We start from the raw sequence: 23,675 nt of genomic DNA on the forward strand, positions 1-23,675 counted from the left end.
CTTCAGACACAGACCTGTGCTGGTTGCTTTTCACACTGGAAGTGGAGAGTGGCACATAGCGGCTCCCTGGACCTCCTGGTTAACTGGGCAGTACAGTGAAGTGAGGCTGCTACTCCACTGCCATTGAACACAGATGGACTGAGCACTGGGATAGGCAGGATAAATAGGAAAGAGGATGAGATTCTTGATGTGCCTTCTTCCTCCAGCATGCAGACGATGCTGTACTGTGACTATGGCTCGTGTTACAGCACTTACTGCACAGCCAGCAGGGGCAGTGATGGTCAGTGCCATACAAAGATACAGATTGAGAGATCTCCTGGAGGTCAGAAAATACCTCAGAGCACTTCATGGCTCCTGGTTAGCCCGTTGGTCTGGGATGTGTTTCTCTGGGGGAAACTGGGCACTGCAGTGGGACTGGGCCATGTTACAGTGTGCATCTTGAAAAAAACACCCAAGCACTTGTGAAGCCCCTGGATGAGGCCTTGGTTCTTCAGGGCTAACTCTGCACAAAGGCAAGAGAGCAGCATGCTGAAGTCTCCAGTATCGCCTGTCCTCTGGGTAATGAAGGTGTGCATGGCCCCATAGGTGACTGGCTGTGAGGACAAGCTCTGCATGAGAGTCCTTGTCCCAAGGCCATAAGACTTGAAGAAAATGAGTATAGTGATGAAAAACAGTGGCTTCTGGGATCTCTTGCCATACATAGGTTTGGAGGTGTGATTTCCTGGAAATTTCTTGAACCCACTTCCAAGTGATACCTAAGAAATGGAAGCTTTCTTCTTCAGTGAAAATGGAGTGAAGGAACCAAGCCATTCATGTAACACCGAGGCTTTTAAAAGCTTTACCCATTGTGCTTCTCAGAAAATGTCTGCAGTTGCTGAATGATACAGAGCAATGAATTCCCTGCAGATGCTGTAAGGCAGGACTTCCTGGAGCCAGCAGGAGAAGGTTGAGTGCTGTTTTCCTTTTTAAAACACAGCTCCTCCAACATTAGCCAGGAAGTGAGGAGCTGTTTGTTTGCTTTGATTGTATCTTCTTTGTATTCTGCTGCATTCTCTTCTGTTTCTCCCTACTGGTGATGGCTTTCATGGGCCTTCTCAATTTCCCACAGAACCCTGTCTCTGGGTGGAGCTTGAAAAGAAGATGCACATACATCTGTTTCTTTGGCAAATCAGGGTTTTGGGGAGAGTGAATATCAGTGTGATAGTTTCTGCTGTGTTACCTCACCACTGGGCAGAACTAAAATACCAAGAACTTTAGGATGCTTTGGATACCCACAACTTCAGTGGAGGGTTTCATTTTTCTTATCTGAAAACTATTTTAAGGTACCATTTTAGATGGATTCTACCTGTTGAATGCATGTGAGTTCTTTAACTGTCTTGTTCATTTGAATATGGATGTAAATATAGTAGATGTATATGATGTATATGATTCACACATAAATGTTGACTGACTCCCAGCTCTGAGAAACTTGAAGTAGCTCTGGCTGTAGTTTTAAAACTAATAAAGGAAATAGAACTTGGAGTCTCTCTCTCTGGAGATACTCAAGACCCATCTGGGTATGTTCCAGTGTGATCTGGGGTAGGTGATCCTGCTCTGGCCGGGGGGTTGGACTGGATGATCTTTTGAGATCCCTTCCAACCCCTAATATTCTGTGATACTGTGACTTCAGATAGCTTCTGAAGTTGAAATGCCCTGTGCTTTTCCTTGAGCTCTGAGGCATCTTTTCCTTTGAGAGGAATTTCTGTTCCAGATTTTTGATGCTTATCTCACACATGATGAAATTATCAGATGTTTATATAATATAGTTTAATGTCAAGTGAATTTAGGTATTATCTTGTACAGACTTAGAAAACTTCTCATGAAATATCTGGTCTGTAGTTTATGCAGATGCTTTTTGAGTGGGTGAGTCTCAGCTGTGTATTTTAAATGGATTCATGACAATTGGATGCTGCTAAATGTTCATGAATGGAGAATATATATACTTGTAAGTTTATATTTCAGCAGTTCAACATATCACACAATCTGCTTCCTCAGTGTATTTTGGCTGTTATCTTATTTGAAGTCAAAGAACTGCTGCTCCTTTTTTCCAGAACATAAAGAACATTTTTTTTTTCATAAAGACAGAATTTCTTGCAATGATTTCTTAACTTCTGTTGGAACAATTTCAGCGTAGAAAATGAAGATTCATATCTATCAAAAAACCTCCCTTCCTAATGCCAAATAAAATACCTCTGGGTGCACACAGCATAGCCATAAACAACCTCTCTAGATTCTTGCCATATCTGCTATCAGAACTAAATGCAGCAAAAGAGAAAACTAATGACAAAATGCAAATGGTATGGCTAAACCATGTAGAATTGAGAGCTTTCACATGTCTGTCACCTTTCAGATCCTTTACAAATTTATAGTCTGAGTGCAGAGGTCTAAATCTTCAAAGCTTGGAAAACAGAGGTGCAGCATGAACTAATCTTCATTTTTTCCCCTATCTTCTTACAGCAGCACTAATGGAAATGTATTTTGTTTAATGACTCTGAAATCCTGTTTGTAATTAGATGTGGGAATTGGTCTTACTTTGTAACAGATGATACTGGAATAATAATATAAGAGATGCTACGCTGAGACCACTATCCTCCTAAATCTATATCATTTTTCATTTTATTGACAGGAAATGTGTTCCTGGAACAAAGAGATTGATTTTAAAGAGCAGAAAAATAATGTGTAGTGAAAACTCAAATGAAAACATTTTAGCATTACTTTAAGAGCATCACAAGAGTACATTAACCTTTTAACTTTATTTGTAATTTTAGTAAACAGTCTTCTTATGATTGTTGCTTTGTCCCTGATAGGATCTTTGAATTAATGCACCAAAATGTAGCAACTTTAATTAATGGCAGGGTGCATACAATTAAAATGCATATCATATTTCAGAAGGATTATCCAAAATAATTAATTTTGTCTGTTAAAACACTTTTACAGTCGTCAGTGAAGTAATTAGGAGTGGGCACAGAAGATGTGAGTGCAGGCTGAGCTCACACAGTCCCTTTAGAGTATTAGTTGTCTTCACCGGGTCTTGATGTCATAAATCATCTTGGCCACTGTAGAGCCAAGGCTACCTTTTTTCCTTGGTTATAATGTTCACATTTGTTAGTAGTAGCAGGTAGTCATGGTCAATATCAACTGCCAAAAGAAAGCAGCTTGCTCAGAAGTGTCCCTCAGTGAGACAAGGTCTCTTGTGTCTCTGCAAGTCGCAGGAGCTGTGATAGCACTCTAGAGAGTGATATTTACCAGAAACGCACCAAATGTGGGACTTTCAGCACAAGCTTTTATTCAGATCAGTACAGGTTAGATGCACTGCACTTCTAAAAGGAAGAATTGTTCCAGATTAGACATTTTAGTAGGCTTCTGCCTGCTGGAGGCCATGGTGTCAAGAGCGCTGTCCTGTCCTTTAGGAAGCTGCTCTCTCTGCAGACAGGTGTAAGGTGACATGTCTGCAGACATCTCTACCTTCCCGGCCTTGATGCTTCGTGAGAAAGGGATGGAAGGAAAGGAAGAAGAGGAAGGAAAGGAAGAAAAGGGAGGAAAGGAAGATGGAAGGAAGGAAGGAATTAAAAGAATGTGCTTGAGATCTACCTCTCTGAAATGCATTTTGTATTTTCTCTTAAAACATTGCTGGAAAAAAGCAAAAGCAGTGCTGGGAGCAGAAACCATCAACTGATGATCAGATGGTCTCTGGCAATTAGGGTTGCCAAAAACACTACGAAGTAGGCTTAGTGATCTGCAGATTTTCCACAGTGCTACCAAAGAACAAGGAAAGTGAAGTACCATATGTCCAATACATCTTTTATTTTTTGTGGTCCTTGTATGTGCTCAGTTTCAACAGCATCTTGTCTGCCTATCATCTTGCACAAAGTAACATATTTGTCTAAACACCACAGTGCATGAGCATGATTCACCCGTGTGTTCAGATTTCCTGTTGGAGTGGGTAAGGATGTACAGGATCCAGCACACAGAGAGTTCCAGCATGCTAGGAAAAGCAGTCCTGAGGGTTGCCTCTGTTAATGCTAGTGAGTCAACTTCAGTCTCACCTTAATGATGTTTCAACAATGAAAAGTACTTAAAGACCTTAATTACACTATGTAGTCTGGAACATTCTTGTTCTTGTTAAGGTGTATATAAGTTAGGATGAAGACTGGCATGTTACCTTTGATGTGGGAGTCCCCCAAAGGACGTCATTGATCACTATATCATCACTATACCTCACTATATCATCACTACACAGCTGCCAACAGCAGGAGTCTCCTGAATTACAAGTTTAATCATATGTTTTTAAAAAGTCCCCTAATGGACAGCTCGTTTATGTTTGAGGAAAGAATGTTTGTGGTGTGATCATTTGAAATATCTTCTTGCTCAGAAAAGTAGCATTAACCCCAAAAAACCCCATTTTAATAATCTGGGGGTTTAGTTAAGGATTCAGTACTAGATTTTTGCAGAGTGCCCTGAACTGACATTTTTGCTGCTGAGATTCAGTAGCAGTTTTGCTTGCAACAGTTGGCGCAGTTTAAATGTCTAGCTGATTTGTGAATTTGATGAGACAGAAGTCACAGCGGTCCCCAGTCATTCTGCCTTTGCTTCACCCACAAAGGAAGAGGCAGCTCTTAGTTCTGGAGCAGGGACTCCAGGGGTGAGCAGGACATGCACCGCCCAGAGCCTCGTTACTTTTTATAGAGCACCTTGCCTATCTTGACTAGGCACATGCAGGTCCTGCTTTCCTTCCCAAGATTTAGATCCATAAGGAAATGAGGATTATGCATTAATTTCTGTGATTTTAAAAGTAAGCATCTGACAGTTTTGCATAATAGGTTATGCTTTCTGCTCCATATTCTGTTTAAAAAAAGCTGGAATCCAAAGTTGTGAGTGACATTTTGGTAGAATTTTAGCAAGTACAGTCATTACCAAATTAAAAATAGATACAGGTGGGTAGTCTGTGTTTTTAACTCCTCCTAAAAAAACCCAGCCCTGAACTGTACACAGGAGCAGCAATTTATCAGATCATTCTAGTCACAATGATGAAACACCAACAGTGTTGGCTCAGACCGAGGGGAAATGTTCCATTACCACCAGAGCCTGCTAGAAATCTTTAGTTTCCATGTCTGTGACATCTTTTTCTCAAAAGAACTTGCTATTCTTAATTTTTTAGAAGCTTCATTTCAATTACTAAGATTGCTTGAGGAATATTCAAACCTGGTCCATTTGGTCACAGAGAGGAAAATCTTGTTGGCAACATATAATTGAAGCTACTAATTTGTCCACGATCTAAAGGGAAAATGCATGGAGTTTCAGTACGTGTTCCAGATGCTGTCTTAATGTGTTCATTACCTTGGAAATGGAACCAGTAGTGTGCTAGCTGGGAAGTAATTAAGAGGTCACTTTGTGTATTAGCTTTTGCAGGTATATGTTTCATCATGGGAGGAACAGAAAGCCTGCACCTCATGGCTTTAGATTAGCAGCATCTTCTCAAATTGTGGTGTTTTCTTGAAGAGAGAGCTTCACCTGAACAATTCTTGTAGCTCAAGGAGAGACCATAATGTAGGGTCATGATCTTTTGTTGTGGATAAACAGCCCAGGCCATACCCTGCAGTGTGCTGTGTTATGTTGCATTGTACAGGCCTAGAGCAGGATCAGATGGAGGTTAGAAGTGGCAGAAGAGTTCAGGATAGGCTGTGTCACCCTGCAGATTGGCACTGCCTCTGGTTCTAGGCTCTGTGCTGCAGTTTGCAGCATGCAGTATCACAGGAAAACAGCACTTTCAGACTTGTTTTCTTATCCATGCTGCCAGTGAAGCAAGAACTCTGCCAGTGAGTGTCCTGTCTGACTGATAGTTGTACAGCTTAATTTTATAGGCTTACTAATCATGCCCATTTTCCTAATGTTTAACCTAAGTTTTCCTTGATAGCTTTTCCTTGCTGCTTCTTGCTCTGAGCACTATGGGTACAGAGAATCCTTTATTCCCTTTTATTACTGAACATGACTTTTATCAAGAGAAGACTATTAGTGAGTCTCCTGTCTTCCCTCTCTTACATTAAACAGGCCTGCTCTTTTGAATGTGCTTCATACTGATGATTTTCTCGGTCCCTGTCAGTTCTCACTGCACTCCTTTGGCCTCTCTCCAGGTAATTCATATCCTGCTGGTTTCCAACCCAACACATTGCTTGGGTCAAGGCTGTTCCAGTGCTCAGTGCAGCAGAGTAGAACAGGGGAGGGAGAAAGCATTTCTTCTGGTTATACACTCAGCTATCTTGTATACATGTGTGAATCTCCTGACATTTCCTGGAAGCAGGATACTCTTGGCCTGAGCTCATTGCAGTCTAGCTGCTACATCTTCTCTCCTTTTTTATTGTATTTTAAAAAATATTTAGTTTGCAGAAGAGCTACACAGGTAGTCAAGCCCCATTCTCAATTTGGGGGGGAAGGGGGGTGGCTATTCCAGCCTTTCATCTGTCCTGACCAAACTTTCACATTGTATCTTTTCTACATACTCCCAAAGGTTTAGATAAATTCTTACAAAGATCCAGAGTTTGGGATAGGTTGGTTAGTTCTGCCCTCTGTGCTTGTGGTATAGACTCTTAACATGTTAACATCTGCCCTCGAATAGGAAGCATTTCCAGTCACCTGAGTTTGGCCATTTTCTAGTTACTCTACCTTTACAGGTTGGCTGGGGGTACATCCTGAAGGTAAATTAAAACTGATAGTTGGAACTGGAAATCAACATTTCCTGCTTAGATTATGTGCATTTTAAAAACTGCACAGAGCCATCTGCAATTAATGCTCTTTGTTGTATATCTTCTGTATTTACAGGATATTTGACAATAAAACCCTTTTTGACATTTAATCAGTGGCAGAGTTGTTCCACCCTCATTATATATTCATGAACTTTATCACCAAGACAAGGCATAAATGTTGAGCTTGCCTTTAAGATCAGACATGCATTGATATTTAAAACCTAGAAAATTGGGAGGGGGTTGTTCTGCATTTGTGCAATATAAAAATGGGAATAGATTCTTGTTCTTAAGAAGATGCTCGGGCTACTGTAAGGATGGAGATGGAGACAAGTGAAACTCGGTGACTAGTGAAGCTTCAGCATACCTGTATGGCAGCTGTATCTTCAATGGCTAATGTCATGGGACACCTATGTAAAATGAGAGGCTGCATTTCCCCCTTAAAGGCTTACAATAATAGTTAAATTGTGGTTTACTTTCTCATTTCAGATGGAAATTTGAAAGGCACTGGGAAGAAAAGTGTCTTGCAGGTTGCAATGGGTCTGTTTTCTGATTCACTGTCTCTAAGTACTTGATGCAAGGAGAATTTTGGCATTTCATCCTTGAGAAATATCTTCCCTCCTTTGCAGCACCTCGTGTATTCTTCTGGATTTTGATAAAGCAGGGAGCTTCTGAAAGATTAATTCAACTTTATTCCTCTCCTCTGTAAAATCCTAGATCCAGGGAGAAAAGTCCTTTAGAAAAGACTAGGAACAGCTGGCATGAGTGAGAGTTTGAATTCACTCTTTTATAAATGCCAAATGTATCTAGGTATGTAGTGGATGTTAAATAACATTTCTGTGTTAGTGAGAGATTCAACTTGAATAGGAAAATACTATCTGAGCAGAAGGGCATGAAACTTGTAGGTATCTTACATTTAGGAGGATAATCTCTAATGAGCCTCTCAGAATTTAAACTCTATGGTACTGTCTGTAGAAGAAATGTTTGCATTTTCCTCTTGCTAGAAAATTGTTACCAGTTGCTGTGGAACTGGCTAACAGCTCTTCTTTCTTCAAAACTGCCTTGAATAATTGCAGCCCAAACCCTGCCCCTGTACTATGTAAATGGAAACCCCAAGTCATTGGATAGCAGTGAATCTTCACTTTGGATTAAAAAAAAGTGGTGCATTTATTAGATGCAGTTATGGCACTGAAATAAATGGTTGGTGCAGTTACACAACATCTCACCTTCAAAATTTAATCATCTACAAATGCTATTTATTTTTCATCAGCTTCTTCCCTTTTAAGATGATTCATTAGATACCCCCTTCTTTTTTTTTTTTTTCCTTGCTGTTTGTTCATCTATTTTGGATGTAGACTCCAAGCATTTATTTCCCTTCTGTCTTAATGTGTGAATCATAGACTCAGAGAATCACCTTTAAGGTTGTTGAGTCTACCCATTAACCCTGCAGGGACCAAGTCCACCAAATGCATGGTCTGGTTGATGGGAAAGTAGTTTTTAAAGGAGTTCCTGTTATTTTTTAAATTCCAAATGCAGCAGCTTGAACTTGCACATCTGTTCAGCTGGAACCCTTCTCTTCTGTGCCAGATTTGTCCTGGAATTGTCATTTTCAAGAAACTGTACTTTCAGTACAGGTGTGTCCAGGTGGACAACTTCCTCACAGCTCCTCCCCTTGTAGTCATCTTAATTGTATACATGCAGTAACTTCTGATTCAATTACGACTAGCAGTGTTCCACATTAGCCTCTCTGCTAAAATCCATGCAGTATACTATAAAAAAGTCATTAGTTTGGTAATATCAATTTAGCAAGTTTTAGCTCATTAACCTTGACACCAGCAGTGCTGGAGAGAGGAATGAACCTTTTGATATTGTTGTGCTCAGCATATACCAGGGAGCTCTGAAAAGCTGTTGAAATCCATGGCTATTGTCCTCAATCATCAGCTAGATCTGTGTGCTAGCTTCCTTTATGCAAGTACCTCATGGTAGGCCACAACTTACACCTTTGTGAGTCAAGTTCATAGACTGGGGTAGTATTTGTTGAGAAAGACTTGTTTTCCGTTAGGCACTCCGTATGCTTTTCAGCTGGCACTGTAAGGGCACTGCCAGCTATTCCCTGCACTTCATTCTTCAGTTCTGTACTATTCCAGCACCACTTCTAAAAAGCTTACCTGAGGTGTGGCAGACAAATATTTGTGTGAACGTTTTAGTGCTTTATTGTATTGCAGAAATACCTCTCCAGTTACTTCTCTTTGCTTTCCAGGTTCACTTTTGAGAAATCACATTTGCATTCACAGTAATGTGGCTGTTCTGTCTGTAGAAATCTTACATTATACTGCTGTAGCTACCACTATAAGATGGGAAAATGAGCAGTCATTTCAATGTAGGGTACAAATAAAAATAGCAAAGATCTGCTCTTTATTGTATCCTTCTGTACTCAAATTGGATGTGTCTTGAGTTTCAGAATCGAGAAGAGGTAGAACGGAACTCATGTTAGCCTCCTAATACAGCTGTAAGCACAGAGGCTTTGAAAACAGTGAGAAGGGGTTCTGTAAAAACTCTGTATTTTCTTGGCTTCACTTAATCCCTTGCAGTCATCAGGAGTCTGCCACATTTTATGATTTAGGTATTGGATTTTGCTGTGAAGAGAATTAGCACCTGCCTCTGAGGAAGGGCTGTTTGAAATGGAGGAAAAAGAAGAGGGACTTAGAGAAATATTTTAGCATGGAAGTGGGAAATGAGAGCAAGATGAACATGGAAAACACAGTATTTCATTTGCAGCTCTGCCTTTGTCCTATTCATGCCAGGGAGCATTTGTTCATGTGTTTGCTTCTATCACTTCTCTTTGTTTTCTAACCTGCTCATGCAGAAATTTTACTACCTTTTAGGTCATGGAAGTGTTCTTGAAACTGCCATCCTTTCTGTGTCCAGCAACCTCCTGAGTTAGGGAAGAGTTTTGATCCCTTTTCCCGTGCTTAAGCAGGTCGCTGTCCAGAGTGGACCCAGACTGGGTCTCCCCAGTGCATTGTGGTTTCTGCCGCAGCCTTCTCCCTCCTTCCTGGCTGCAGTGTGTGGCCCTCAGCCAGCAGTTGTTCTCCCCAGGGCAGCCAGTGCTGCTGCTGGCAGCGAGGGGCAAGGGCCACACGTTTCTCAAACGTAAAATAAAAGGCAAGTGCTGGACTGGGCATTGTTGACTGCAGCAATGCTGACACACATCAGGAGCACCCACAGAGACGTGTATTTTGGCTTTGTTTGAGAGCACTCAACCCTGTGTGATCCCAGGAGATGGAGGCTGCCAACATGAGTGTTGGTAAGTGTGTACAGCTGTGGTGCAGGTGTGAGAAAGCGGGGCAGAGCCGGAGGGAGTCGTGGCTGTCTCTCCAGCCAGGACACGGGCATTTGTTCCCAGTGGAAAGCCAAAGCCTTGCTCAGTGTGACTCAGTTAATGTGTGCACTGTACACAGTCAGTCACAAGATTAAAGATTAACTTGGAATACTTTGATAAAGTGTCAAGCCAGGAGATGGGCAGCAAAGAATTTTTACTCATTTACAATGTTAATGAGCAAAGGGTTTCAGTAAAAGACCAGAGGTGTAGTATGTGCCATTTGAATATTGCAGCCTAACAAAAAATGCCCTGTTCTGGGCTATGTGTTAAAAACTTCTGTGGTGTAAAGCTTTACCTCTGCTGAATTTTCAGCTGCAGTAAGAGGAACCAAGGTAAATTTAAGTGGAAACTATAATATTTTTTTCCTTTTGGCAAGCCTGCCTCATAAAAGGTGAACTATTTGTTGTCTTTTGTAGATATCTAATCCACAATGAGAAAGCATGCTAGACAAAGCTAATCTGAAATTTTGGTTGCTCTCTGGGTAGGGGTAAAGAGTGCAGTGCTGAGGCTGAGAAAACTTTTGCATATGCAAAAGCAATGAGGAGGAGAGGTTGTACTTTGCCAAAGTCCTCTGAGTCTGGAAAGGGATCGTTTCGAGTGCTTTCAGCTCCGAGAACATACCAAAGAACTACACTGCAAAACAACTGTGCTGAAAATCCACGTTACAAAATGTATCTATTAAATTATTGTCCTTTAAAGCAGTAAACAGTTTTCTTCCACAACTTACCAAAATCCTTTCTGTGCACAGGGGAATTGTCTTTATCCAAGGAGCATTTTTAAAGTAAGCAAAACAAATATCTTTGTAATACCTGGAGACAATTTGGATGCAGGAAAAAGTGCAGTTTAATGAAGACTTTAATCTGAGACCTCATTCAGATATGATCATGTACATATGAAAGCAGGAAATACACATAGTAATTAGGGGAAGGTGTCTGTAAATCAAAGCTGCCTCTGTAAGTACTGCTTTGCTTTCTAAAAAGGATCTTACATTCTTTGGCATTTATGACTCTATGTTAGAATCTCATCTGATACACGCAGTGTTGTTTCTTCTGGCAAATCTGGGTTTTGTACATCCGCATTAAACTCTGTGCACATTTTAATGTGTATCTCCACAAATGTATCCTAGTGTATGTGAAAGAAGAGCTACAAACCAGATAGCAGGTTTGTGCCTTCTAACTGGGGGCTTTGTAGTCTGACCATCTTCACTTCGGATTTAAACACTTTTGAAGATGTTCAGACTTGATTACCTGGCCTCACCTGAACAGTACAGCCTAGAAATAAGGCTCATATCTGGGTAACTTTCTTTGTATTAAAGTTGTGACTGAAATTCCATCACTCCTAAGGTCTTTCATAAAGTGAAATGTTTATTTTAGACATTTCACTCAACATTTTTGACTAATATTTTTCAGTGCTTGTTCAATTTGAAAACTGGAGGCCCAGTGCAAAACACGGGGCTGGATTTCAAAGAAGCATATTTTAGGGGGATCATACTCTGGGGTTGTTGTTTGACCAATTACATGGATGTAATGTATTTGCAGACTGAGACCCAGCTATGGATACTAAAGACATCCAGGGCTGTGGAACAATCAAGCTTCTCTGTGGCACTGCAGGAGGCAGAAGCCTTCATCCTTTTGGTCAAAACCACAAACCCAGCCCCACTGTTGTTTCCCGCTGCCACACAAGAGCTTTTGATGTAAGACACTGTACCACAGGTATGCTTTGCAGAGTGAGGCACTCTTTCTTTCTTTTTTATTTTTCACACTGAATACTGCCTAGCATCTCAGATGTGAAAATCGTGTCTTCAAGCTTCCAAAACTAAAGAGCTTTGGGAAGAGTGTATTTGTCATTATGTTTAATTTGCACATACCTCACCAAAGAAAAGGCCAGGGGAGCTAGGCCGAGAACACAGCTGTACAGGCAGCTCAACTAATTGCCTCTCCATCCTCAACCTCATTTATCTTCATTTCTTCCCAATTATACCAAATTATCAATAGTCTCTGTTGCATCAGAGTCTTAATCCCCTTTATTCAGGCAGCATTAGATAGTGGCAGATGAATTCTTGGAGGGAGTCAGGGTAAACAGCCATGAAATGCCACCTCTGGCAGATGGCATTGCTCACAAGAAATGTGACAAAACATTTGGAATTTGTTACTAGGCATTGGTATGAGAAGGCAAGCTGTCAATATTTTTTTAAATGATAATCAAGGTGGTGCATACTTACACCAGAAGCAGAAATGAATCCTGTCCAACACCTCAAGCTTCGTTAAGTTCAGCTTGGCACTGTGCTGCTGTATTTTGTTGCTGAAGCCTCTCACTTATTTCTCCCTGAGAAATATTTTCGCTTTATCTGGTACTGATATCAACATTTTAATCCTGTTTGTTCTGGTGATTGTTATTATTTATGGTTTCATATAACTCAGAAAGAAATATTAATTTGAAGATGTGGAGTATCCTTTACACAGTAACAAATTCAGGATGTATTTTCCTGAGTAGTTTCTTTGACACTGTTGGTCTTATCTAGGGGTTTGATCCTGCTCCTTAGAGAAGCTAATGCAAAGCTCCGGCTAATACCCATTGAGGAAAATTGTGCTGGAGATTAGATAAGAGCACCTAATGGCTAGGATTGCTGAGTTAGAAAAATAATCTGAAAATCAAAGATTGATTAAATGTACAAGATGTCCCAGTGCTGTGGGAGGTATATATTCAGCTATGAGCAAAAAGGAAAGTGATTTTTAAAGGAAGTACGAAATTGGCTGCTAATATACTGCCAGGGTTTGGGTTTTTTTGCCTGTTATTTTTAGACTGCCATTAAAAGGAACACAGAGGATTTCACTGCAGGCCTTTTATGTGAATTAGGTTTACTCAGGCTCTCCTTGTTTTGGCAGCATTCTAAATGTTTTGAAACTCGGTGCAAGGAGCCCAATGGCAGGCAGAAAAGATGGTGCATCTTCAGAGTTAGTTTGTACCTCGCTAGAGCTCCCCATACCGACATAGCTTGTTGGAACTGTGCAGCTGTCTGCACTTACTGACCCATCCTGGACACACAGGCTTAGGACAGGAACTCTGCTTGCAGTCATTCAGCTTGGGTTTCAAAGGATATTAGGCATCCCTTTGCAGCCTGTCATTTGCTAGTGAAATCTCCAGCATCATTTAGTTCTGTGTAGATGCTTCAGGTTGGCAGCGGTTGGGAGGTTGTCCGAATGTGTATGTATGAAGTGCCACATGCTGTATTTAATCCTTTCAAGCCACACTTTGTATTACACAGAGTTCTTTCAGCATTAGGAGGGTTTGAAAATACTGTAAATGCATAATTCATTTATGCCACTACAAATTAACTCAGAAGATTACGAGCTGCAACTTGAACTGTTCATAATAATTATTTCAAAGAAACAGTAAATGAAAAGTTGTTGAAATTGAAACAATCTGATTTTGTACTGTAGCCTTACCTGGGGGTGACAAGTTGTTCTCAAAGCCTCTCAAAATCAAACTAAGCTGTCTGGCTAGTTACAGTCACAGTAAAAATACACAGTGCATCTATCTCAGGGGTTGTTTCACTGCATTGTTAAATATTGGGGAATATTGAGTAATTTAAACCCCAACCAAATGAAAACCCCACAGCAACAATAAAACCAAACAAAAAAACCCACTTGGTTTGTGGTGAGTGAAGGTGTCAAAGAGTATCATCACTGGAGTATGAATCCTAGCTGCTGGCTTCTGGCTGCAGTTGTTGAGTTTAGAAAGATGTGTGTTTTATCCTTTCTGGCAGACAGCCCTGCGAACTCTGTTCAAGATATGAGAGTTAAGCTGTTTGTATTTCTGGTGTGTGCATCATCAACACTAATGAAAACATGACAGACCAAAATGTCGAGCTCATTTCTCTCTCCGAAATGCACATGCTCCTGAAGACAGACTTCGGTCCTACTGGTGAAGATGATGCCATGTTCTAGTGCAGTGTTATCATCATTGTATAGAAAAAGAAATGGCAATAGAGTCACACATGTATTACTGCAAATGGTAGCCATAACAGTTTGGAGTGCAGAAGGGAGCAGATCAGCTTTGCAAGGATGAACCAGAATCCTGTGGTTAGGTTTCAGAATAGAATTGAACATTTACAAGCTGTCCTCTCTCTTAAGTTCACCAGCATCGTGTCTATGGAAAAAAATATTTCTGCAGATATTTGTAAGCCTTCTCTTGTCAAAAGCACGTTCTGTAAGCTGTCAGGAGCAGGGCTGTCCCTGACCCAGTTTTCCAGCAGGAAAGCAGAGGTACATTGTCTACTCAGTAGCTCGAACTTGCTGAGGTTCCTACAGCAGTGGAGGTCATTTATTATATCTCAGGAGAGGGATTGCATAAGCTTTTGACACTGATGTAGATCCAAAAGAAAGTTCAGGTTTTAAGTCTCCCTAATTCTAAGAATGATACTACACGTTGTATAGAAGACACTGAATAAGGATGTATTACTTGTTAAATCTGCTACAAGATCCAGAAGATGTCAGAGGAAGGCAGCAAATGCCAAGTTAAGCCTCCGAAACACACCTGCACATAAAAAGAAGTAGCTGTTCATACAGTGCATAGCTTAGAACACCTGTGCTGCAGGATATTGTAGATGGAAAAAATTGCCATCCAGTTAATTTAACAGAAAAGTCTATTAAAGGTTATAAACTTGAAGGAGATCTCTGTTTCAGGAAGTACCTTATGCATAAGTTGTTGGAGAGCATTCTGGGAAGTTGTCACTCGAGGTTTCCTCTGTATTTAGGCTCTCCAGTACCTGTTGCTTTTGGCCCTTGCTGGAGACAAGGTAGTAGGCTGGCTGAGCTGCAGCTGTCGGTGAGCAGTCCTTCCAGGAGACAGTACTTCTTTAGTTGTCTTGCCCCTCCTTTCTGAAATGGCATGACTAATTTCCACTTAGGAGGCCATAAATACCTAACTATTGATAAGATTACAGGCTTTTCCCAGACACCCCCCGTTCATTATCACATGGCTAACTATCAGGTGACAAAGAAGCAAAGGATTCCTTTATTAATTACCAGAGCTTTTCTTCAGTATGTCAGCTTCCTAGCCAAGAAGCTGCTTGTTTTGATTAATATTTCTGCATGACTACATCAGCAAAAGAAAAGGGAATGGTACACATAGCTCTGAGAAGTGCTTTCAAATATTGGTGCTTTTGAGTGAAAATTGTTCTATTTCTCCAGCCTTCTGTAAACATAATGCTTCATCTTGCTAAATGAAACTTCTGTGGTGTGCTTTGGTGGTACAAGTTGAGTCAGCTGACCCACGGAGGTGTGTTTGACATTTTGAGTTCCCATAAAGATGCTGCCTCTTGGAGCAGTTCCTGTTTTTATCAAAGGAGACCTTTACATCACATTGTGTTTTGTTTTTCACTGCATCTTTTTGTTTGCTTTGCAACATTTTCCACATTTCCCAATATTAGTTCTTTAAGGAGAAGGCCATCCATATTTCAGCAGTTATCCAGGTTCTGCAGCTGTTAGCTCCTCTACACTGGTCTTAGAAAGCAGGAGAAAACACCCTGTCATGTTTTAGTAACCATCAGCATTTCTGTGCATGTCACTTGAAGGGATGATGACCTGGGCTGTTGTGAGAGAGAAGAGGTTTTACCCTGTTAATGAGTGTTAGACACAGAGTGCCTGATTGTAGCTGTGGGGTTTCCTTTTGACTGGAAAGGCCCATTGTAGGACAGTCTGACTTTCCAAGGTAGCTGCCAATAAGGTGACTTCCCTGGACTTGTACTTTAGCACTATAGCCTTCACCCATCATTTGTGAACTTGAGAACAGATTGGATTTACCACCTCATTTCTTTTTCTTTGTTCATTTTAAAGGAAGCAGTTGACAGGGAGGGATGAACAGATTCCTAAATGAATAACATGTCTCTGCTTTTATCTTCTGAAAAAGTATCACAAGATCACAGGATGTCAGGGGTTGGAAGGGACCTCAGGAGATCATCAAGTCCAACCCCCCCTGGAATGAATTGTTCTTAATTAAATTGGCATCAAATATTCTGACATATTCCCAGTTATCTTCAGAATCATGTTTGCTGTGAAATAAACTTTGGGTTTGCTGTCATTAAGACTTTTCAAAAAGTTCAGAAATGATATTCAGATTTCAGATGCCTTCTTATTGTACAATTATCAACAGATTACTTCACCTAAGTTGTGACAGACATATTTTTTAAGTATGACTGACTGATGGACAGATTGGGAATTGCTGAATTAATGGGCACATTTCAAAGCTTTGGCAGGGCTAAGCAGTAATTACATCTGCTGAACCACTTGATAAGTTTTTGGAAGTAGCCCAGTAAAACCATCACTGGATTTCTTGAGTTTAAATATCTTACCCTACACACTCTCACGGCTTTCTTACGGGGCACAGTCCAGGAGTTGATCTAGGTGAATACACACAGCTAAGCAAATCAAAGCTCTAAAGCTTTAAATGCATTGCAAATCATCCAGTTAGGTTTATCAGGTGGGTGTCATGCTTTTGGGGGCTGATTAAAAATCTCATTCCCATTTTAAAGGAAGGAAGTATATTTGGGATTAATAAAAGACCACAGAAAGTGTCACACTTGCGTGGTCTCCATAAACAACATCGTCTACTGCCGACACAAAGGGCAGACGTTGAGGTAAAAAGGCTCATAATCCTGACCTGGACATTCAAATGCTGGTACCTTGAAAAGGGTTGACATAAGATTGTAGGCTGAGGTGTTTTCAGCAGAGAATGTTCTGTGTAGGCCAAAGAAGTGACCGTTTTCCACAGTGTCAAGGTGAAATTGGGATGTTGGTTAAAAACAGTCTGGGATGCTGGAAAATGCTGGGCTCAGAGTGCTGCCACATGGGCTCCTGTTGGCTTAGGAGTACTGGGCTTCTAGATGAACCAAAACCTTCCAAAGGGCACCTATAAGTTAAGAGGTGATACATGCTTTGAATTCTGATTAAGGTCAAAACATGATAGCAGTAATTAAATTTTTGATCACTGGTTGATTTTGTCCCTGCTGACTGCACAGGGCTCAGACTGGATGATCTTTGCAGTCTCCTTCCCAACCAAACCATTCTGACTCATTCTGAGGGGGCCTACAGGAAGGCTGGGGAAGGACTTCTCAGGATCTCAGGTAGTGATAGGACTAGGGGGAATGGAATGAAGCTGGAGGTGGGGAGATTCAGGCTAGATGTGAGGAGGAAGTTCTTCCCCATGAGAGTGCTGAAGCCCTGGAATGGGTTGTCCAGGGAGATGGTCGAGGCCCCGTCCCTGGAGGTGTTTAAGAGCAGGCTGGATGAGGCTCTGGCCAGCCTGGTGTAGTGTGAGGTGTCCCTGCTCATGGCAGAGGGATTGGAACTAAATGATCCTTGTGGTCCCTTCCAACCCTGAATGATACTATGATACTATGACTCTGTGAAACTCGGTGCTGCAATAGCAGTGCTGTGAATCCTTTTTTCTTTGCAGCTGGTGTTATGCTCAATATGCCCAACAGCATGAAAAATGTGTTTTTAAATAATTCTGGAATAAACTTGGACATTGAAGATGGTATTGCTTTTAACAATTTGAGTTCCATTTTTCAGGGCTGTATCACAACAAAAAACAAGATGACAGACGGAGATTGAACCAGTGTGCTTGTTCAATTCAAAGGTTCCTCTGACAGGAGTGAATTTCATTTAGCTAGACCAGACAGTTTTAGGGCTGATAAAATGAATTTGAAACCAAATGAAAAGAAACTGTCACCAAATTGAACTTTGATTACTTTCTGGAGGTCTTTCGGTACCTAAAAACACGACACTAATGTAATCATCACAAATATATCTTCATCAGAGAAAGTTTTGGGGCTTTCTTTTTAAAACCACAAATGCACAGAGGTTTATTACTAGAAAACATGTGGCTTGTTACCTTGGAAAATTACTAAACTCAGACAGGTGAGCAGCAGCATTTTCAGAGAAATTAAGCTGAGCTCATCTCTTGCATTTCCTTCAGCTAAACCAAATGAAACTTAAACAGAGGCACTTTGCTTACAGACATGTACAGGATTGTGAATCACTTTGCAGTGGCTTTGTGAGTACAGTGTGCAACAGCAGCAGCATGGGTATGTATTGCTTAGCCTGATTTTCCCTGTTGGTCCATGTTACCTGTGATTTAACTCCATGTACATCTAGATTCACTGTTCATAGGGACTTGGGAACAGAGCCATGCAGAATTTGGCCTCTGGGCTATAAATGGGTCTCAGGCAAAGCTCACCTCTGCCTACATTTTCATTTTGAGGTGAATGGACTGGGGTTTGTTAGATTAGCTTTGCTTAGTTGAACATAAGTGAAATTCATACATAAAGAGCTTCTTTCAAATAACCTGGTAAGACTGGTAAATACCAGACTTCAGTAATTAAGTATATGGTAGCTCTTTCATTTCCCAGACACATGTAGTGTGCTGTCTGTCTTGATCTGTGCCCTTTGAAACCCACGGTGCATTTCTTCATAGGCATCTGTAGAGTGCAGTTGTGCTTCCAGCTGCAAGCCTGCAAGCAGACCTCTACACACACATTTACCTGAGCTGGATGGTTGAAATACCTGCTTCTGCTGAGCAGACAGTGCCTTCTGCAGTCTCTTGTGGCCAGCAAATAGCTCTGCCTTTTTCTTCCCGCTTTGGCACGGTTGTGTGGCACCGTGCTTGCTTCTGGCACGCGTCAGGAGCTTTGAAGATGAAGGTTCTTGTCTCTCTTGCCGTTTTTTAATGCTGACTACAATCTGTTCTGGGACAAGATCGACTAGAATGCAAACAAGATAAGGAAAAATTACCTTTCTGTCCTTTGGTTTTATCTGCTGGAGGGAAGGTCATCTGGGTAGCAGGTAATAGTGTTAAATGTAAAGCTTTTTGTGAAGCCTATAGGTGAGGTATTGGCATTCCGACAAACCAACAGACTTCTGAGTGCTCTAAGAATATTTCTGTGACACTTAGGAATCAAGGTACTACTGTTTTAAGAGGAAATATTACTTTCCATTTAAAATAAACAAAAAGCTCTATTTCCCTTCATAATCTGGACATGAAGTGAGTTGTGTTGCTGTTTTCTGTTGTGTCACTTTCCATAGTGATGTATGTTTGCCCTTTCTGCTTCTTCATATATACCTAGAAGAAATTACTTGAAGCCCATCTCAATATGTACAGATCTTTGTTTAAGTTTAGACTCCTTATCTGCTATATTGAAAAAAAGAGAACACCTTCACTAGCTTACTGTGGACAAAGAAATTATTTGTTCCTAATACAAATTTACTCAAAGATCAAACTTTCTTTTTCAATATGAGAGAAAAGCCTCCCATAAAATGATTGCTTTGTGGGGTGTTGTGCCATTCGTATCATAAAGTTGCCTTTTTTCATTTCACCTGGTAGCTCTTCATTTAGAATCAAAGCATGACATCTTTGCCTTCCTGATGCACCAATTTGGACAAAAAAAGACAACACAAATCCTGAAAGTTTGAAGTATTAAGGAGGATTTACTTTTTATAGATGTATTCACTTCTAATTGTTATGGTAACAAAGAACTTGAAGATATGCATTGATATATATATGTGTGTGTGTGTCAAGTATGTGCTTGCTGATAGAAGGTGCTGACAACAGGATTACTAAATAAGCAAACGGGTATGTTCAAATCTGAACATTCCCATTGAATGACATGGTAGTGGAAGGACTGAGTATATCACTACAGGTTTGCATTTTACAGCATGGGTTCAGAATGTAAATCTAGTTCTGGTTACAAACTTTTCTGACTGTATAGGAGTTGATACTGCAGGGAAGGATTCAAGTTTTCTTCTAAAACTGTTCATTTTAGCTCTGCAAAGGGACTGTGGGTAGGATGAATTGTAATGTCTGTGCTGTAGAGCACAGGAGTAGGTAGGACACGTGAGACCTGACTTCTCTTCCCCTTCCACCGTTGGTGTACCAGGTAACGTGGAGGAAGTTGCTTCATAGCTCTGCACCTCAACTTTCCCACTTGTAGGCTGAAGGTAATCATAGAGCCCTTGTAAAACATGTGACAATTGACAGTTCTAGGTAGGGAGTTCTCATTGTTTTCTTTATAAGAGACTTGCTACTCCATGGTGCGTGCAGTCCAGATGAAGTGGTGAAGCTGTTATCTCTGGTCAGGATACATTTCATTTGTCATGCACTTTTATTATACATCACACACAGAGCAGTAATTTTTCCTTCCCTTAAGGAGAGGGGTGATAGAGAACATAAGAATATAGGAATGGTCTGTAGAGATAAGTGTATTGCAATTTATTCTTCTGTTGCTGGCACTGAATACTGGAGCAGATTTACAAGTGGAATTTGCTGGGAAAGAAGTTATTATTGTCCCCATATGTAAGAAAAACTGGTTCAGTGATTTGGACTGTACACCATAATTTAAATACAGTGTCCTCTTCCACACAGGTTCCCTTAAACAAGTCACTTTTTGTTGCAGTGCAGTTCTCCACCTGTGAAAAAGGAATAATTGTACTTCCCTCTGGCATGTGCAACCTTGTAAAGCTAGGCACAGAAAGCTAGTAAGGCTGCAGCAGTATGGTGGGTAGATGCATGAGGCCTTGGAAAGACAAGAGAAACTTCCAGAAATAAGCAGATGAACTAAGACTGTAGACAATCTGTACCTGGGGTTGGAGGTATTGGAGAGAAGTACATGGAAGGAGGGAGACAGTCAGATGAAGAGTGCAGCTTTTTGGTTTCATTCAGATCTCCCAACAAACTGTCTTGTGCACAAGTGTCTCTTGTGGCCACTGCCCTGATACATGAAGTTACCTGTGCAAATCTCTTTCTAAGCAAAAAATTGATGCTGAGGTAAATGTTACGTGTGTTTGTAGAGGAAGAGTCAAGTATAAATGTTAAACTTCAATGTACTGAAAAAGCATATGGAGAGAGAACTAAAACTCAGGGAAATCAAAGCTGACCAATTCCTCAGAAAATCCTCTTGTGTTTTGTTTAGTGGCACATTTAACTGGAGAAATACTTCAGCAAATAATAGCCCCTCTCTTTCACAGGAGTCAGAACCAACAGCTTCTCTGCTCAGTATCAGTCAAATGTTGTCTGAAGAAGTTGCTGTAGCCTGTATTAAGTAACAGAGAGGCTGGCACAGCCTTCACTCTCGTAGTTCTCTGAATGCTGCGGTGTGCCATGCTGCACTCTCTCACATGGCATCCCTCAGTGCATCTTTCATTGTCAGTGTATTACTCATCATTTCACAAATGGCAAATCTTTTATAAGAAGGTAATTCAGACTTGGCCATAATGCTAAAATGATGGAGTGATTTCCTTTTTCCTCAATCACTGCTCTTTCAAACTTTTTCATGTAGCCAAATTAATCATGTTTATTAGCTAAGTAGTGTCATAAAGAATGGAATTTTTTCCATCACTTTCATATTCAATTAAAATGGGTTGGGTTTTTTCTGCTGCTGCCTCTGTCTGCTGCCGTTATAGATTGGTATGGAAATGTGCAATCTGAGTGGAAACGTGGAGTGTGCCTGAGAAGGGAGTGTGCTTAAAATGCCTCTTTACTCTAAAAATGCTCACTCTTTTTTAAGATGGTTTGCTTGGTGGACCAGATGTATTTCACAATTCACTACCACAGTCTGCTTAACTGCTGTTTAAAAGGATCTTCTTGTTATTCAAGTGTGTAAGGATAATCCTGAAGAGATCTGCAATCTGTAAAACTGGTACCAAACAGGTATCTAGACCCAGCACATGAGTGCTTAGTTTGCTGTGCTGAGGTTCCCTCTGGACAGTAATTACTGCACATAATCCATATCTGGACTCTATAGAATTAAATTCCTAAATACTGATGATTTCCAAACCCAGCCTAATTGTGACTGATGTTTACTTGGAAGATTTTCTCCTTAAACAAACAGCCTTTCCCCTTTCCAGAAACAGGCATTGTGAAGGCAGGTGATGCTGCAAGTTCTGATCATGGTTTTTTTCCTGACAGATGTTTTATTAGTATATGTTGTTAACTTTCAGCTCCAGGTTTCAGGTGCTGTGCTTGTGCTGAGTGCTCAGCTATGGTGGAGAGGATTAGCTCATTGCTAACCAAGCACAATGTCTTTAAAGAAAAGCATGTGTCGTTTATGGTTTGTTTGTACCCTCTTTTGCAGGTGGGAGTGAATCCTCCTGGGATAAAGACAAGCTTCAGTCTCCCATTACAGCAGGATCACAGCACAGCATCGGTCATCCCACCCTGTCAGGGCAGTCGAGCCTTGGAAGCGCACACCCACTCAGTCCTCTCCAGCAGAATCACCTGCTCACCAACAGTACGTACTGTGCCCTTACAGGGGAGAGAAGTGCCTGGAGCCCTGCTTGGAGGCTGGGCTGGTGCTTCCCAACCTCCTGGAGGTGGGGAAATGGACAGGAGACACGTGAGTGACGGGAGGGTCAGGCCTCCTTTCACTGCTGCGCTTGTGCATCATCTCCAGGCCACCCGCTGGGATAGAGCCATCCTCTTATAACAGTCACACCCCCCTAGGTTAGGGACTGTCAGTCCCTAAGTGACATTTCCATGGCTTGGCCAAAGGCAAAAATAACCATAAAGTTAAAATTTTAGCTATGTGAGAAAATTCCCTTCCAGTGGAAAATGCTGACTACTAACCAAAAATATGAGAGTCAGGAATAAATACAAAATGTCTAGTTAAAAGTGAACAGAAGCCTCTGCCTTGTTTTGCCTGTCCCTGCCAAGTGTGGGCAAGGTCATCCACTGAACCCAGCTATTCAAAGCCACTGGACTAAAATAACACAGACGAAGTCTGGATTTGGAACTTAAAGCTCCCTTCAAACCCATCTCTTTTCCTTTTCTTAGAAAGGGAGCAGATGTGAAGCCAGCAGTTTCCTTTCTCCTTTGCACCCCAAGAGGGGAGGAAGGGAGGGGAAAGTTGTTTTGAAAAAAGGTGTTTAGGACTGGTATTTTAAAAACCAGTGAGGAGTAAAGTTGGTTCTAACAGATGATGGTGGATGAAGAATGAAAATCTCACTGTTTCTGAATTAGTGTTGTTATTTGTTGAAGTTCTTCATCCTCCCAAGTTTGGCAGGCTGGTTTTTGGGGTTAGTTTTAGTGGCTGAATGACATTTCTGGCTCCTTACACATTTTATGAATTCCTTGCTACCTGTGTAGGGGCCCAGACTTGAACAAATCACATCCATTGAAAGGATTCCTACAACTTGGGTCTGCTTTGTGCATTGAAAGGTCTGGAGATGAGCATTTTGGGGTCTGTGTTGGTAGTAAAGAACCACCAGATCCTGGGACCCAAATTCACTGCCACTCAGCCTTCTATTTTTTCAGTCTTGCATAATTCAGCATTTTTTTTATGTTTTCCCTACAGGGGACATTGTGTTCCTTGCTGCTAAAGAAAAATTTAAAGGTATTTTCCAATAGATTCTGTAGTAGGCAAATGTCTATAGGCTGTGAAAGGGTTTATGGAATGTCAGACATTATTTCCAATGATTTGCAAGTGTAGGCTATATTTTCTTCAGAGTCCTCTGAAATGTTTGACG

General features: G+C 41.0%; 1 protein-coding gene across 2 annotated transcripts in view; it reads left to right on the forward strand.

Moving 5' to 3' along the window:
• DACH2 (dachshund family transcription factor 2) overlaps window positions 1-23,675 on the forward strand; it is a 265,668-nt gene that overhangs the window by 179,272 nt on the left and 62,721 nt on the right. For both annotated transcript variants that reach the window (XM_068157673.1, XM_068157672.1), the window contains exon 4: window positions 22,286-22,441. In XM_068157673.1, coding sequence (XP_068013774.1) covers window positions 22,286-22,441 — 156 coding nt within the window. The remainder of the gene's footprint in view (window positions 1-22,285; window positions 22,442-23,675) is intronic.

The sequence above is a fragment of the Melanerpes formicivorus genome, unplaced genomic scaffold, assembly GCF_026170545.1.
Source record: "Melanerpes formicivorus ecotype bairdi unplaced genomic scaffold, bMelFor1.0.p_v2 SCAF_37, whole genome shotgun sequence".
Taxonomy (NCBI): Eukaryota; Metazoa; Chordata; class Aves; order Piciformes; family Picidae; genus Melanerpes; species Melanerpes formicivorus.